The sequence below is a fragment of the Mizuhopecten yessoensis genome, unplaced genomic scaffold, assembly GCF_002113885.1.
Source record: "Mizuhopecten yessoensis strain PY_sf001 unplaced genomic scaffold, ASM211388v2 scaffold10891, whole genome shotgun sequence".
NCBI lineage: Eukaryota > Metazoa > Mollusca > Bivalvia > Pectinida > Pectinidae > Mizuhopecten > Mizuhopecten yessoensis.
In genome coordinates this window covers 166,584-186,029 of record NW_018408773.1, presented here as the reverse complement: position 1 = coordinate 186,029, position 19,446 = coordinate 166,584, and the positions used below count along the sequence as shown (strand labels likewise).

Sequence of the window (19,446 nt, the reverse complement as noted above, 5' to 3'; positions counted from 1 at the left end):
CCCCCTTGATTTATTTAAGAAACTGCATTTTTATGTAAAACTTTTATCCATTTTCTAACCTCTTCCCCAAATTTAAAATAGTTTAGTACTTCATCAATGAATTTCCAAGATACAGAATCGAAAGCTTTCTCAAAATCGATAATCAATAGCATCCCTGGTATATCATTTCTCTCTGCGTAATCCATAATATCGTATATCAACCTTGTGTTGTGGACTCAGTCTTATCTGAGTGAACGACGACAGTGTTGCCTCCGATCTACTATCTCACATGAAAAAGTACTAGATTTCGGGGTTCCTCAAGGGTCGGTGTTAGTATCACGAACATATTGTCTCTATTCCAAACCGATCGGAGAGATTTGTCGAAGCCATTGCCTTCGCTATCATTGTTATCCTGATGACACACACATTTGCATGGCCATCATCTGGAAGCTTGTCTGACAGACATCAGTACCTGCATAAACGTCAACATGCTAATTGCTAAAGCGTAATCAGGAAAAGACGGAACTTACTGTCTTTTCCCCAAAGTGTCAGCAAACAAGGGCCCTCCAGCTCAAGGTCGGTGCCAGAACTATTGAGACCCTCCCAGTTGTTAAAAACCAAGGGGTATACTTAGCCCGAGTTTCCTATGGCCCTAACAATAGACTAAGACATTTTGACAGATAGATGTCTGGTGCTGGTCGGCTTTTTTCTATCGGATATGATTTTGCCGACTGCGACGCCGCCTGTCAAAAGTATCTCGCCGTGTAAAATCTCTAACATTGTTGGAGTAGGGCTAGGGTATACTTTGATAGTTCACTGAACATGGAGAAACAAGTGTGTGCTATTGGCAAATCCAGTTTAAATACTACCAGATCAGGGACATCGACTGTATCCGGCAGTTAATAACTGCAGATGCATGCGATATTTTGGTGCATCACTTGTTATCTCTCGGTTGGATTATGGTAATGGCCTGCTTTGTGGTAAATCTGACACACTAACTTGTCGTCTGCAGAGGGTCCGGAACACTGTAGCACGTCTGGTTACTCATATTCGAAGTGCTATACTAATTACACTGGCTATCATTACGATACAGGTCACAGTACAAAATTTTGGTGTACACATACAAGGCACCATCCTCGATACCCAGGGGTTTAGATTAAGATCAATTTATTCCGTGTGTAAAACACATTGGAGACAAGACATACAATGACATACAAATAACACAGTGTATTACAAATTTACAATGATACATGTATACAATAATAGTCAAATACAATATGATGCATATTGTACAATGGCATACGTGATAATAATACAGCACATTACAATGAATTACTCATTAAACGTGGAGTACGACAAAATGACATGCATCATAAGCGACATCATATTACAGTGACATACACCAAAATTGTAAGGTAGGATACAGTGACATCATAACTACATAGTATATCGCAGTGATAATGATACTATATGGCGTACATTACAGGTAATGATAACAAGATTTAATACAGTGTCATACATTGTATCTTACAGACGAACCGTGTGTCACGAATAAATACAATCTAGTAGAACAGCAAAGAACAATAAAATACACTGCCATAGTGTAGTAAATACGTATACGATGTTACACGATGTTACACCTGACCCTGCTCTTCTAGCCATACATTGGGGTGAACATTTTGAAGACATATATTCCCAGTCGTCTCTTAATGACTTTGATGCTTATTTTGAAGACCAAATCAATACATCTGTTGCCAATATTCTATCCAATCATATAGTAAACAATGAATGTTTTGTTGAAATTTCTATGTCTGATGTTAAAAAGGTCTGTAAAAGTTTACCACAAGGTAAAGCAGCTGGGCACGATCAAATTGTGTACGAGCATTTACTCTATGCCCACGACACTGTGTACAACTGTTTGTATGTTCTTTTTAATGCTTTTTTAAGATTGGAGTATGTTCCTCCTGTACTAACAAAGGGTCTGATCTGTACACTGTACAAAGGTCGTAACAAGCCAAAGAGTGACCCCAATAGTTATCGTGCTATCTCTCTGTTGCCAGTGATTCTGAAAGTCTTTGAGAAATTATTACTTATCAGACTTGAGGATACAAACTTGTTTATACCTAACCCCTTACAGAATGGATTTCAAAAGAATGTAAGTAGTACTTTCACGTCATTTCTAGTCCATGAATCTATCACATATGCGTGTGATAATAACAGTAAACTTTTTACATGTTTTCTTGATGCTGCCAAAGCATTTGACTGTGTTTGGCATAACGGCCTATTTTTCAAACTTCACAGTTTAGGTCTAAATTCAAAGTATATCAATATCATTGTTTCATTATACTCAAATATGTACAGCGCAGTATTGCACCAAGGTTTTATTTCTAACTGGTTTAAGATATGCCAAGGTACGCGTCAGGGAAGCATTATTTCTCCCTGGCTGTATACAGTTTTTATTAATGATTTACTGGATGAGTTATGTGCTTCACAGTACTCTTTACTTATACATGGTGTAAATGTTACTTGTCCAACTCAAGCAGATGATATTACCCTTCTGTCTTTTTGTAAACATGGCTTGGACTGTCTCATGGACATCTGCTACAGTTACAGTTGTAAGTGGCGATTTAGTTACAACGCATCAAAATCTACCGTAATTGTTTTTAATGAAAGCAAAAGTGTCTTTTCAAAGATAACACGCAGATGGAGTCTCGGCAGCGAAGCACTCCCTGAATCTATTCATTGTAAACATGTCGGTATCTTTTTGAATAAGTTCAAACCAGGCTGTCCAGATGTCAATGAGATTGTTCACAAGCTACGTGGTCAATGTTTTGCTTTGCTTAACTGCAACTTATTTGGTACTGGAATCAACCCATTGACCGGTGCTAAGCTGTATAAAACAATTGTAATGCCAAGTAGCCTTTTTGGCGGTGAACTCTGGTATTCACTTTCCGAGACCGAATGGAATCGCATTGAAACAGTTCACCATTTGTGTGCAAAGCTCATTCAAGGTTTTCCGCGGCGCACTAGATCAGATATTGTCCTTAGTATGCTTGGACTTACGTCCATACGTCTAAACATTGAACTATCGAAACTTCGATTCTTCTCTGCTTTATGCAGAACAGATGCACGTTTTACAGCAAAGAGATTGTTCTTACTGAGACTTTTTCATGTATATTTTGGCATTTGTTGTAACGAAAAAGGTTTTGTTCTAGACATCTGGAACATACTTCACAAATATGATCTACAAGACTTTTTGTACCAATTTTTGCAAACTGGGTTTGTCCCGGTTAAAAACTATTGGAAACACTTCACAAAAGGTGTCGTATTAGGTGAGTACTCCTCGCAATGGAGTGAACGTCTCAATGCTTGTGATGAGTTCTTAAGATTTAAACACCTACATTGTGAGATCAGCCCTTCGCCACTATGGTACCTATCTAAATGTTTCCCTTATCTCAACACAACGTGTAAAAACGTTGCAAAGCTATGGGGTATTCCACCTAATAGTGAACTATCATGTGCCCAGTGCAATATCTTTGCAGAAGATGCAGTTGCGCATTGTATTTTAGACTGCCGTAGTCCCACATTGCTAACTCTACGTGATGAACTTTTCACCAAGATAGTCAACGATTATCCGGTGAATGTGTATGTTGTTCTTGCTAACTCATGTAGGGAGGTGCAAATTGCGACATTCCTCGGCAGTCCATCTGCTGCCATGAAAGACATATTTGTTAATGAGGACAGCCTTTTCGCATCTTTTGCAAGAGATTGTTGTATTTATGCTGAAAAAGTATCCCTTCTTACATTTAATTAACGACGATAGTCTGCCAGACATGTAAATCATATGCATTCGTATTATATCTGGTTCATCCTGGCAATTTGACAGTCCTGTCGTTACATACATGTTCCCTTGCTGTTTGATATAGTCCTGTGTATGTCTTTATTTATCGTTGTGTACCTCATATATTGTGTAATCATGCAACTTTTTTTGTTTGATTCCACTGATTTTTCTNTACATTACAATGAATTACTCATTAAACGTGCAGTACGACAAAATGACATGCATCATAAGCGACATCATATTACAGTGACATACACCAAAATTGTAAGGTAGGATACAGTGACATCATAACTACATGGTATATCGCAGTGATAATGATACTATATGGCGTACATTACAGGTAATGAAAACAAGATTTAATACAGTGTCATACATTGTATCTTACAGACGAATCGTGTGTCACAAATAAATACAATCTAGTAGAACAGCAAAGAACAATAAAATACACTGCCATAGTGTAGTAAATACGTATACGATGTTACACCTGATGTTAATGACAGTGATATTAACCTCCAGATTACAATATAGAAAATATTCGCCGATGTTTCGACGTTTTGTTAATAATGATTATTTCATCATATAATTTATATCACATAGGAAAGTTAATGAACGGGTACAATATTTTTTTCATGCAATTCACATAATACAAATATCTTAACAAATATGGTATACTGAAATGTACATTTACATGAAAAATTGGATAAAAGATTACACAGTGGTATTACGACGTTTTAAACTTAAAAACTGGATTTTTTTCTAATTTATTCAATTCCTTAATGTTTTGAGTATTAAATAACTGAATTAATTTGAAAACGTTTGGTCGTTTGTAATATTAATGCTTACTAAACTCGCACCTTAAGTCGTTATAAAAGTTACACTTAAACATAAAATGAAATTCATCTTCAATGTCATTTGAGTTACAAAAACCTTTTATCTCTATGGATGTTTCTATATCTTCCCTGTTCAATTTTAAATTATGCGAGCTAAGTCTAAAACGAGCTGTAGTGTTTTTATATGAGCTATTAATTTCTTTTTAGGTCACCTGAGTTTTGCTCAAGTGACCTATTCCGATCACTTTACGTTCGTCGGCGTCCGTCGGCGTCCGTCGTGCGTCGTCCGTCGTGCGTAATCTTTTTACATTTTAAACTTCTTCTCAAGAACCAGTGGATATAATTTTTTCAAACTTGGTCAGAATCATCCTTGGGAGATAAGGCTACACAATTGTAAAATTGGATTCCTACCCCAACCCCTGGGGGCCCCAAAGGATAAATTAACCAATATTTCAAAAATCTTCTTATTCAGACTCAGAGGTACTACAGTCATTTTCTCTGCATGGATGGAAAGATCAGCAGGGGCTTTATTTAAATTGTAAATTTCAGGACCCCCGAGCTATTCGTTCTCCCTTGGGGAGAGGGTCAAGTTTACAATAGTTTATATAGGGAAACAACACGTTTGGGTATATTTTAACAATTGTCTGCAGGAAATTATTCTTACTTGGTGAGAATTATACTTGGAGGAAATGGTTTTAAATTGTAAAATTGGAATTCCTACCCCATCCCCAGGGGCTAGGGCGGGGCCCCAAATGGAACATTTACCAATATTTTAAAATTCTTTTCCTTTGATGACATGACAAGTATTGTATTTCACTTAGTTTACATGTTGATTTCCACATCCCATCTAAACAATAAAATAAAGCTACCAGTACCTGTGATATAACTCAGGTGACCGCTAAGGCCCTTGGGCCTTTTGTCTTAGATATGATTGCAGAGATTTTTTTGAACTATCAGATGTCGATAAAGGAGACTTTTCGGAGTTGGTTGGATGTTTGTTAATATTTGCCGGTAAACATCGAAATGTCTTTGCTCAAAATGATTGTATAGGTATTTCTATCATTGCTAACACTGTCCCAAAGGTAAGTTAATCCCAATTTGCTGAGTTCAGGGCGCATGTCAAAAACCGTGGATCGGCCACGTTGTGGAATAGCTTAATTACCATATGCTATTAGAAAGTCAAATACCCTGGCCAAATTCAAGAAGGATATAAAGACCCACCTCTTTACGTCTGCATTATAGGCTTTTTGCACAGACGTCATGTACATACCACCCTCTATTTGTTCATTTATGTGCACATTCAGATGATTATATTCTTGCTGAATGTATAATGGTGATTTTAGCCATTCGTGGATCAATTATAACTAATACTACTATCCATATGTTGATAAGCGCTTTGGAGTAATTCTAACTAAAACGATAGTAACGATAAAAAAAGTTCTTCTTTATATTTTTTCTTGACTTGACTTTAGAGATAAAGTTTACTATCATTGTCGATATACTCATTGCTTATAACCAATATTTCTGTTGTAGTACTTACCTGGGGATTCTATATATTACAGTTGTGACAGAGTTACTCATTTTTGATAATCAATATTGCTGTTGTAGTACTTACCTGGGGATTCTATATATTACAGGTGTTACAGAGGTACTCATTGTTCTTACCTGGGGATTCTATATATTACAGTTGTGACAAATTTACTCAACGTTTATAATCAATATTGCTGTTGTAGTGCTTACCTGGGGATTATATATATTACAGTTGTGACAGAGGCACTCATTGTTTATAACCAATATTTCTGTTGTAGTACTTACCTGGGGATTCTATATATTACAGTTGTGACAAATTTACTCAACGGTTATAATCAATATTGCTGTTATAGTACTTACCTGGGGATTATATATAGAACAGAAAACATTTGAAGATTATAATTATCATGATATTGTACAATGTACGGGTATTTTATTTATAATTTGTTGATATCGTTGCTTGGTAATAGCTAATACCTATATACTGTAATGTAGCAATGTTCACCCATGTACGCTAGTTTATATGATAATGTTGATGAATTGTCAACACCTCATAGGGGTACAGCAATTCTTCAAATCGTGCCTGAAAGATGAAATTTTGCGAAATGTGGATTGTTTGCCTGTTTAATCCCTTGTCTTTTTCTACCACTTTCATAACTGTATTTAAAATGTATCTAGGTCAGTTTTTTTCTGAACAGAACTGTTAACAATAATATAATTCATGCGGAATGAGATTCATCAGTTTGGATGGATAATAATTGCTATGGTTGTTTTAAACATAATCAGTACTTAAACACTTATTTAGCGAGCTTTTGACAACGTATAATTTCTGTGTAGACTGTAGATGACCACTAAGCTACAATGTGTAATTTCGGCTATCAGAATATACGGACACATTTCGGCGTAAAGAACTTTAATTCTACAGTCAGAGTGGCGGATAATATGTTTACCCATTCCGCCCCTTAATGGATCAATTGATACGAGAGGGCCACCAGCTGAGACATCTGTATTGCCTTATCTAAACATCCTCTTTAATTTACCCGTATTTGCAACTATAATGATGGTTTTACATGACGGTTATAAGTACATTTGAATACATATATCTCCAGCGACTCAGGCTCAAGGATACACTCAATATTTCGCCGAATTTCGTCTTTTAGACACGATTTGAAGAGAATTTGGGTGAAACCTGAATCAAGGTATGTTATCAAACTCTGGTTCCGTTGTGTATTATGATATAAAATTACCAACAATTAGTGAGTAACTAGCAGAACTTGATTGAAAATAGACTGATGGTCTGCCTAAAACCATCGGAAATGTTCGTCTCTTTGCCATGTCGTTGTGGCTGAATAATGTATATGTCATGTCCTGGCCTCGAAACAATGTCAAAATAACTTAAGTGAAAATATGCACTTCTTGTTAAAAAGTAATACATATATACTAAAAATATACCTATATACATCATTCTGTTAGCAAGATAACGGGTTCGTTATAAAGGTGTTCTTAGATCCTTTGGTAGCTAACCCCATTTGCTGTAGAGAACTTGTTCCGTACATGAAGTTCATCTTGGGCTAGGTTTAAGACGTTTTATTGTTGAAATTTACCTTCATAGGTACTCTAGGGTTAATTGCAAAGACGCTTACTGAAGATGTAAAGGGATAAGGTACACATTATATAATACCAAAAATGAAACAAAACATAATACATGTATAGATCAAGTATTTTATTGAGTGAAAAAACAATCAACAATGGATAACAATCCATACCAATAACTGACTGAATAAATTACTACCCGTAAATGTAGGACTAACTATCTCGTTAAGTGTTCGTCTATGTAGAACTACTTATAATCTATAACTAACTAGCTCTACCCGTTAAGTGAACGTCTATGCAGAACTACTTGTTATCTATAACTAACTAGCTCTACTCGTTAAGAGTTCGTCTATGTAGAACTACATGTTATCTATACCTAACTAGCTCTACCCGTTAACAGTTCGTCTATGTAGAACTACTTATAATCTATAACTAACTAGCTTTACCCGTTAAGAGTTCGTCTATGTAGAACTACTTGTTATCTATAACTAACTATCTCTACCCGTTAAGTGTTCGTCTATGCAGAACTACTTGTTATCTATAACAAACCAACGCTACCGGTTAAGTGCACGTCTATGTTGAACTACTTGTTATCTATTACTAACTAACTCTAACCGTTAAGTGCACGTCTATGTAAAACTACGTGTTATCTATAACTAACTATCTCTATCTTTTAGGTGTACGTCTATGTAGAACTACATGTTATCTATACCTAACTAGCTCTACCCGTTAAGTGCACGTCTATGCAGAACTACTTGTTATCTATAACTAAATATCTCTATATGTTAAGTGTACGTCTATGTAGAACTACTTGTTATCTATAACTAACTATCTCTACCCGTTAAGTGTATATCTGTGTAGAACTACTTGTTATCTATAACTAACTAGCCTTACCCGTTAAGTGAACGTCTATGTAGAACTATTTGTTAATGTATAACTAACTATCTCTACCCGTTTAGTGTATATCTGTGTAGAACTACTTGTTATCTATAACTAACTAGCTCTACCCGTTAAGTGTAACTCTATGCAGAACTATTGTTATCTATAACTAACTAGCTCTACCCGTTAAGTTAACGGCTATGCAGAACTACTTGTTTTCTATAACTAACTAGCTCTACCCGTTAAGAGTATGTCTATGTAGAACTACTTGTTATCTATAACTAACTAGCTCTACCCATTAAGTGTAACTCTATGCAGAACTATTGTTATCTATAACTAACTAGCTCTACCCGTTAAGAGTATGTCTATGTAGAACTACTTGTTATCTATAACTAACTAGCTCTACCCATTAAGTGTAACTCTATGCAGAACTATTGTTATCTATAACTAACTAGCTCTACCCGTTAAGTTAACGTCTATGCAGAACTACTTGTTTTCTATAACTAACTAGCTCTACCCGTTAAGAGTTCGTCTATGTAGAACTATTTGTTAATGTATAACTAACTATCTCTACCCGTTAAGTGAACGTCTATGTAGAACTACTTGTTATCTATAACTAACTATCTCTACCCGTTTAGTGTACGTCTATGTAGAACTACTTGTTATCTATAACAATATAGCTCTACCCGTTAAATGTTCGTCTATGTAGAACTACTTGTTATCTATAACTAACTATCTCTACCCGTTTAGTGTACGTCTATGTAGAACTACTTGTTATCTATACCTAACTATCTCTACCCGTTTAGTGTACGTCTATGTAGAACTACTTGTTATCTATAACAATATAGCTCTTCCCGTTAAATGTTCGTCTATGTAGAACTACTTGTTATGTATAACTAACTATCTCTACCCGTTTAGTGTACGTCTATGTAGAACTACTTGTTATCTATAACTAACTAGCTCTACCCGTTAAGTGTAACTCTATGCAGAACTATTGTTATCTATAACTAACTAGCTCTACCCATTAAGTTAACGTCTATGCAGAACTACTTGTTATCTATAACTAACTAGCTCTACCCGTTAAGTGTATGTCTATGTAGATCTAGCCGTTAATGTATAACTAACTATCTCTACCCGGTAAGTGTACGTCTATGTAGAACTAGTTGTCAATGTATAACTAACTATCTCTACCCGGTAAGTGTACGTCTATGTAGAACTAGTTGTTAATGGATAACTAACTAGCTCTACCCGTTAAGAGTTCGTCTATGCAGAACTATTTGTTAATGTATAACTAATTATCTCTCCCCGTTAAGTGTCCGTCTATGTAGAACTATTTGTTAATGTATAACTAATTATCTCTCCCCGTTAAGTGTCCGTCTATGTAGAGCTATCCGTTAATGTATAACTAATTATCTGTACCCGTTAAGTGTTCGTCTATGTAGAACTATCCGTTAATGCATAACTAACTATCTCTACCCGTTAAGTGGACGTCTATGTAGAACCATTTGTTAATGTATAACTATCTCTACCCGTTTAGTGTTCGGCTATGTAGAACTATTTGTTAATGTATAACTAACTATCTCTCCCCGTTAAGTGTCCGTCTATGTAGAACTATCCGTTAATGCATAACTAACTATCTCTACCCGTTAAGTGAACGTCTATGTAGAACTAGTTGTTAATGGATAACTAACTAGCTCTACCCGTTAAGGGTAACTCTATGCAGAACTATTGTTATCTATAACTAACTAGCTCTACCCATTAAGTTAACGTCTATGCAGAACTACTTGTTATCTATAACTAACTCGCTCTACCCGTTAAGAGTTCGTCTATGTAGAACTATTTGTTAATGTATAACTAACTACCTCTACCCGTTAAGTGTCCGTCTATTTAGAACTATCCGTTAATGTATAACTACCCGTTAAGTGAACGTCTATGTAGAACTACGTTTTATCTATAACTAACTATCTCTACCCGTTAGGTGTTCGTCTATGTAGAACTATTTGTTAATGTATAACTAACTATCTCTGCCCGTTTAGTGTACGTCTATGTAGAACTACTTGTTATCTATAACTACCTATCTCTACCCGTTAAGTGTTCGTCTATGCAGAACTACTTGTTATCTACAACTAACTAGCTCTACCCGTTAAGAGTTCTTCTATGTAGAACTATTTGTTAATGTATAACTAATTATCTCTCCCCGTTTAGTGTACGTCTATGTAGAACTATCCGTTAATGCATAACTAATTATCTCTACCCGTTAAGTTAACGTCTATGCAGAACTACTTGTTATCTATAACAAACTAGCTCTACCCGTTAAGTGTTCGTCTATGCAGAACTACTTGTTATCTATAACAAACTAGCTCTACCCGTTAAGTGTTCGTCTATGTAGAACTACTTGTTATCTATACTAACTAGCTCTATCTGTTAAGTGTTCGTCTATGTATAACTACCCGTTAATGTAGGACTAACTATCTCGTTAAGTGTTCGTCTATGTAGAACTATCCGTTAATGCATAACTAATTATCTCTACCCGTTAAGTGGTCGTCTATGTAGAACTAGTTGTTAATGTATAACTCACTATCTCTACCCGTTTAGTGTTCGTCTATGTGGAACTATCCGTTAATGTATGACTAATTATCTCTACCCGTTAAGTGGTCGTCTATGTAGAACTAGTTGTTAATGTATAACTAACTAGCGCTACCCGTTAAGTGTACGTCTATGTAAATCTATCCGTTAATGCATAACTATCTATCTCTACCCGTTAAGTGAACGTCTATGTAGAACTACGTGTTATCTATAACTAACTATCTCTACCCGTTTAGTGTACGTCTATGTAGAACTTCTTGTTATCTATAACAAACTAGCTCTACCCGTTAAGTGTTCGTCTATGTAGAACTAGTTATACATTAACAACTAGTTCTCCATAGACGTACACTTAACGGGTAGAACTATCCGTTAATGTATAACTACCCGTTAAGTGAACGTCTATGTAGAACTACTTGTTATCTATACTAACTAGCTCTATCTGTTAAGTGTTCGTCTATGTATAACTACCCGTTAATGTAGGACTAACTATCTCGTTAAACGAAAATCTATGTAGAACCATTTGTTAATGTATAACTATCTCTACCCGTTTAGTGTTCGTCTATGTAGAACTAGTTGTTAATGTATAACTAACTCTCTCTACCCGTTTAGTGTTCGTCTATGTGGAACTATCCGTTAATGTATGACTAATTATCTCTACCCGTTAAGTGGTCGTCTATGTAGAACTAGTTGTTAATGTATAACTAATTATCTCTACCCGTTAAGTGTTCGTCTATGTAGAACTAGTTGTTAATGTATAACTAACTAGCTCTACCCGTTAAGTGTACGTCTATGTAGAACTATCCGTTAATGTATAACTAACTATCTCTACCCGTTAAGTGTACGTCTATGTAGAACTAGTTGTTAATGTATAACTAATTATCTCTACCCGTTTAGTGTACGTCTATGTAGAACTATCCGTTAATGTATAACTTACTAGCTCTATCCGTTAAGCGTTCGTCAATGTAGATCTACCATACTTAAGTACCATCCGTTAGGTGCTTGGCAATGATGCATAAAGTGTAAATTAACCAATAACATCAGTGAAGATTCCACAACGAATCGACCTTGCCAAAACAAACCATGCAACACATTTTGTGGCAATATGATAGCTTTATTATAATATCTAATCATTCAAAATTTAATATCACAGTAAAATTACACAAAACAACCACCAAGCTTACACAGCATCCACCCCTCCCCCAGCGGATTTGCTATTGGTCGATAATGGGTAAGTGAACCAGAAGATCAAGGAACTAGAACACTAATCTGTATTATCTGTTTTACAATATTTATGTATGAAATGCAGACATTGTATAATCATCCATTTAAAAAATACACCAAAGATCAGGGGAGTATACATGATAGGTCTGTCCATACAGCATGTTTGAAATTTGTATGACAATATGATTCATTATAATGTTCTTATCGGGATAAACGCAATGAAGCAAAATTCTATTTTTAGCTAATAGTGATTTTGACCTCTGGCACCCAAATCAATATTGTTCATGATAAGAATATGTCTATGGGCTGACTATTGACATATTTTATAGCTAAAGAGAAAGAAAGAATAGTATCTACACTTTACAGACAGAAACGATTCTCAACGTGTGATGATTGGGGATCATGCTCGTCTTACTTGATTTAATTAACTTTTTTAGATCGAATAAAGTTACCGAGAAAATGTCCAACTCCAACGAGCCACACGAGCCCACACATTAACGACAGGTAAACTCCTCTACTTTCATTTGAATCCTGGTATCATTATTTGTCACCATCACTACTGAAAGATGTTATCTTGAAAGGAAATATTTAGCACACAAATTATCGCTTTTCAATTTTGATCCATATTTCCTTCTCTGGACGAGTGATTAGTCCGTAGACAGGGTTGATCACCTCGTCATCCACTAATTTGACCTTGAAATTCCCCAACAAGGTCACCAGGCAGACTGTTGCCTCTGCATAAGCAAAGCGATAACCTGGACAAACACGTTTCCCTGCAAATCCAAACGGCTGGAAGGTGAGAGGAGGTCGAGTCTTCTTGTTTTCAGGGCTAAAACGGTCTGGGTCAAACCTGAAAATGTAAAAATTGTGTAAGGAACTGTAACATGGAAACAGATGTTTTGTAATTCATGACTAACAGCTATGGTACCTCTGACTTCATTAACCTAAAAAATAATCTGAAAAAAACCCCCAAATAAATCCCAGGAATGAATGATTTTTCATATGAGGAAAGATTGTGTCGTCTTAAACTCCCGTCGTTATTCTATAGACGTAATAGAGGAGGAACAAGATAAAAAGACTTGAGGATATTCACTCGTTAGAAAATACTCATTTACTCAAGAAATTATTAGCAACTGGAATTCCCTACATCAGAACGTGATTCAAGCACCAAATCTAATAATTTTGAAAACTGCATTGATAGAGTTTGGGAAAGTGATGCAAGGAGATGCGCAGCATCTTTAGATTGATGTCACATCAAAAACATTTTTATAATTGATGATTAAGTAAATATGGACTATTATCTGAGTATAGAGGCAGCTATGCCTACGTTCAGAATACACCAAGTTAAACTAAGTTGAAAATCAAAACCTGAAGAAGCATGGGTTCTTGAGATAACTGGCGGAGATTAATGGCGCCTCTTAAAAAACCTGACTACCACCTAAATGTCAGCTATCACTTAATCACTATATTTTCACATGTAATTGATTTTGTGAACTATTGATAAAGGTTTTTATTTGCAAAAACTTGAATTTACGATTGCGAAGAGTCTATTTCAATATTGATACTGTATCTTGGCACCTGTAAAAGGAACACATTACTTATGATTAAGCTCCATTATATCCAGACATTGCTGAAACCAATTGTGTCAAGATTATGAAAAAAATCAAAGTGAACAGGCAAATAATAGAGCAATCAGTTTCTTCTTTTCGAACGAAACACGTTCAATTAAAAAACAAAACAAAACAAAAGAATACCGAAGCGTCAACAAAACCACAATTTGAATTCAAAATCCACCAAACTAAGGCAAAATATGAAAAAGGAAGGATTGCTAAGGTGAGCCCTGAAAAACTACAAGGAGGAATGTGTTCTGGAAGGGTAAGCTTCAGCTGCTTCATCAATGACAACCGCCATATAAATCTAAGTCGAATCTATGTAATGTCACGTCCTCGCATCGAGAACTCAGGAAGTGACAACAAAACCACAAGACGCTACTGAGTTTCATCAAAAATATCATACATATCACACAAAGAAATAGCATCCTTCCCTGCGAGATCCTGATGACTACCGCCAAACTTGTTCATAGATAGACATGTCTTAAATTTGACTGAAAATATGTCATTTAGCTAATGTCATTCGCAGTCACTTACTTATTTGGGAGTGGCCAATACTTCTCGTCTTTCATTGTCACACCTAAGGAATGGATCACAGGCGTCTGTCAAAAGACGTTGATTTACATGGATTAAAAAATTGCATTATATATTTACAGAAATGACAATTTTAAAATAGATCAATCTTTGAAAATGAATCCGCTTCAAATATTATTGTTCATCTATATAGACAGCTAGCGTAACAAGAACATGTTTCCAATTTTCTATAAATATGTGTTTCTTCAATTATTAACCTTTCGTTCCCGAAACGTTATCAAGGAAAGAAGATAGCAGAGTTAATAAGGCTAATCCAGTGTTAATTTCGCACATTACATTGTATTTGCTAGGAATATTACACTGTGTACTTTGTTATCTCAAGCACTTCATAGATGGAACCTTCTTACTTATTATAATAAGTATACTAGAACAGTTATTCATTAAGCATTTCATTTCAGTTGACAATACATTACATTCTTTGTAATCTTGTGCCCGCCAAGTTCCGATTCAAAATCTTGAAACCGAGCGGCGAATGGGGCGACAACAGCACATCTTAGTGTCTCGTCCACAATCTGGCGGACATACCTGAACATTAAATTAGAAAATGCCTCATACACTTATTAGATATCGTTTCTAATGGCATCTGTCTGAAGAGAATGATCCAACGAGGAAGCAAATTATGTGCCTAGTAACCTTTATTTACCGCTAGTAGTTATTTTAGAGGGTTAATATGTTTCTTTTGTTTGTCCAGGTGATAGCTATAAACAAGCAATGGCATCAATAAATAATACGTATATTTAAGTACATTGTATATTTTTCTTATCATTATGTCATCACAAGTTTTCTTGACAGTCAATATAAGCATACATGGTGTATTTTATCCCCTATGCGTTATATTTTCTATGCTCCACATTCTAACTAGAGTAACGGATAATTTTCCATATTTATGTTGTCAACATTTAAACAAAACTTACAGGAGACTGTCTATGTTAATGTAGTACACACCATAACCAGACTTACGGGAGATCGTCTATGTTAATGTAGTCAACATCCTTACCAGACTTACAGGAGACTGTCTATGTTTATGCAGTCCATATCCTAACCAGACTTACGGGAGATCGTCTATGTTTATGCAGTCCATATCCTAACCAGACTTACGGAAGATCATCTTTGTTAATGTAGTCCACATCCTAACCAGACTTACGGGAGATGGTCTATGTTAATGTAGTCCACATCCTAACCAGACTAACGGGAGATGGTCTATGTTAATGTAGTCCACATCCTAACCAGACTTACGGGAGATCGTCTATGTTAATGTAGTCCACATCCTAACCAGACTTACGGGAGATCGTCTATGTTAATGTAGTCCACATCCTAACCAGACTTACGGGAGATCGTCTATGTTAATGTAGTCCACATCCTAACCAGACTTACGGGAGATCGTCTATGTTAATGTAGTCCACATCCTAACCAGACTTACGGGAGATCGTCTATGTTAATGTAGTCCACATCCTAACCAGACTTACGGGAGATCGTCTATGTTAATGTAGTCCACATCCTAACCAGACTTACGGGAGATCGTCTATGTTAATGTAGTCCACATCCTAACCAGACTTACGGGAGATCGTCTATGTTAATGTAGTCCACATCCTAACCAGACTTACGGGAGATCGTCTATGTTAATGTAGTCCACATCCTAACCAGACTTACGGGAGATCGTCTATGTTAATGTAGTCCACATCCTAACCAGACTTACGGGAGATCGTCTATGTTAATGTAGTCCACATCCTAACCAGACTTACGGGAGATCGTCTATGTTAATGTAGTCCACATCCTAACCAGACTTACGGGAGATCGTCTATGTTAATGTAGTCCACATCCTAACCAGACTTACGGGAGATCGTCTATGTTAATGTAGTCCACATCCTAACCAGACTTACGGGAGATCGTCTATGTTAATGTAGTCCACATCCTAACCAGACTTACGGGAGATCGTCTATGTTAATGTAGTCCACATCCTAACCAGACTTACGGGAGATCGTCTATGTTAATGTAGTCCACATCCTAACCAGACTTACGGGAGATCGTCTATGTTAATGTAGTCCACATCCTAACCAGACTTACGGGAGATCGTCTATGTTAATGTAGTCCACATCCTAACCAGACTTACGGGAGATCGTCTATGTTAATGTAGTCCACATCCTAACCAGACTTACGGGAGATCGTCTATGTTAATGTAGTCCACATCCTAACCAGACTTACGGGAGATCGTCTATGTTAATGTAGTCCACATCCTAACCAGACTTACGGGAGATCGTCTATGTTAATGTAGTCCACATCCTAACCAGACTTACGGGAGATCGTCTATGTTAATGTAGTCCACATCCTAACCAGACTTACGGGAGATCGTCTATGTTAATGTAGTCCACATCCTAACCAGACTTACGGGAGATCGTCTATGTTAATGTAGTCCACATCCTAACCAGACTTACGGGAGATCGTCTATGTTAATGTAGTCCACATCCTAACCAGACTTACGGGAGATCGTCTATGTTAATGTAGTCCACATCCTAACCAGACTTACGGGAGATCGTCTATGTTAATGTAGTCCACATCCTAACCAGACTTACGGGAGATCGTCTATGTTAATGTAGTCCACATCCTAACCAGACTTACGGGAGATCGTCTATGTTAATGTAGTCCACATCCTAACCAGACTTACGGGAGATCGTCTATGTTAATGTAGTCCACATCCTAACCAGACTTACGGGAGATCGTCTATGTTAATGTAGTCCACATCCTAACCAGACTTACGGGAGATCGTCTATGTTAATGTAGTCCACATCCTAACCAGACTTACGGGAGATCGTCTATGTTAATGTAGTCCACATCCTAACCAGACTTACGGGAGATCGTCTATGTTAATGTAGTCCACATCCTAACCAGACTTACGGGAGATCGTCTATGTTAATGTAGTCCACATCCTAACCAGACTTACGGGAGATCGTCTATGTTAATGTAGTCCACATCCTAACCAGACTTACGGGAGATCGTCTATGTTAATGTAGTCCACATCCTAACCAGACTTACGGGAGATCGTCTATGTTAATGTAGTCCACATCCTAACCAGACTTACGGGAGATCGTCTATGTTAATGTAGTCCACATCCTAACCAGACTTACGGGAGATCGTCTATGTTAATGTAGTCCACATCCTAACCAGACTTACGGGAGATCGTCTATGTTAATGTAGTCCACATCCTAACCAGACTTACGGGAGATCGTCTATGTTAATGTAGTCCACATCCTAACCAGACTTACGGGAGATCGTCAATGTTAATGTAGTCCACATCCTAACCAGACTTACGGGAGATCGTCTATTTTAATGTAGTCCACATCCTAACCAGACTTACGGGAGATTGTCTATGTTAATGTTGTCCACACCCTAACCAGACTTACGGGAGATCGTCTATGTTAATGTAGTTCACATCCTAACCAGACTTACGGGAGATCGTCTATGTTAATGTAATCCACATCCTAACCAGACTTACGGGAGTTCGTCTATGTTAATGTAGTCCACATCCTAACCAGACTTACGGGAGATCGTCTATGTTAATGTAGTTCACATCCTAACCAGACTTACGGGAGATCGTCTATGTTAATGTAATCCACATCCTAACCAGACTTACGGGAGTTCGTCTATGTTAATGTAGTCCACATCCTAACCAGACTTACGGGAGATCGTCTATGTTAATGTAGTTCACATCCTAACCAGACTTACGGGAGATCGTCTATGTTAATGTAATCCACATCCTAACCAGACTTACGGGAGTTCGTCTATGTTAATGTAGTCCACATCCTAACCAGACTTACGGGAGATCGTCTATGTTAATGTAGTTCACATCCTAACCAGACTTACGGGAGATCGTCTATGTTAATGTAATCCACATCCTAACCAGACTTACGGGAGATCGTCTATGTTAATGTAATCCACATTATAACCAGACTTACGGGAGTTCGTCTATGTTAATGTAGTCCACATCCTAACCAGACTTACGGGAGATTGTCTATGTTAATGTAGTTCACATCCTTACCAGACTTACGGGAGATCGTCTATATTAATGTAATCCACATCCTAACCAGACTTACGGGAGTTCGTCTATGTAGTCCACATCCTAACCAGACTTACGGTAGATGGTCTATGTTAATGTAGTCCACATCCTAACCAGACTTACGGGAGATCGTCTATGTTAATGTAGTCCACATCCTAACCAGACTAACGAGTTCGTCTATGTTAATGTAGTCCACGTCCTAACCAGACTTACGGGAGATCGTCTAAGTTGGTGTAGTCGACATCCTAATCAGACTTACGGGAGATCGTCTATGTTAATTTAGTCCACATCCTTACCAGACTTACGGGAGATCGTCTATGTTAATGTAGTCCACATCCTAACCAGACTTACGAGATATCGTCTATGTTGGTGTAGTCCACATCCTAAACAGACCTACGGGAGATCGTCTATGTTGGTTTATCCACATCCTAAACAGACTTACGGGATATCGTCTATGTTGGTGTAGTCCACATCCTAAACAGACTTACGGGATATCGTTTATGTTGGTGTAGTCCACATCCTAAACAGACTTACGGGAGATCGTCTATGTTGGTTTATCCACATCCTAAACAGACTTACGGGAGATCGTCTATGTTGGTTTAATCCACCTCCTTGTTTCCCAGTTCTTTTTTAATTTCCCGGAATGCCTTCTCCTGTACCTCAGGGTGAGACGCCAGAAAATAGAATGCCCAGGTAAGCACTACAACAGCAATACTGGTTATAAATACGGAA

At 37.0% G+C, this 19,446-nt stretch overlaps 1 protein-coding gene across 1 annotated transcript; it reads right to left on the bottom strand.

The window, feature by feature from the left end:
* Positions 1 to 13,059: 13,059 nt before the first annotated feature.
* Positions 13,060 to 15,196, bottom strand: LOC110463361 (cytochrome P450 20A1-like). The gene is made up of 3 exons (XM_021517887.1): positions 15,077 to 15,196; positions 14,607 to 14,671; positions 13,060 to 13,309 (listed from the first exon to the last, which is right to left on the bottom strand). Exons 1-3 carry the CDS (start codon positions 15,194 to 15,196, stop codon positions 13,060 to 13,062), a joined length of 435 nt encoding a protein of 144 aa, XP_021373562.1.
* Between the last annotated feature and the right edge of the window lie 4,250 nt (positions 15,197 to 19,446).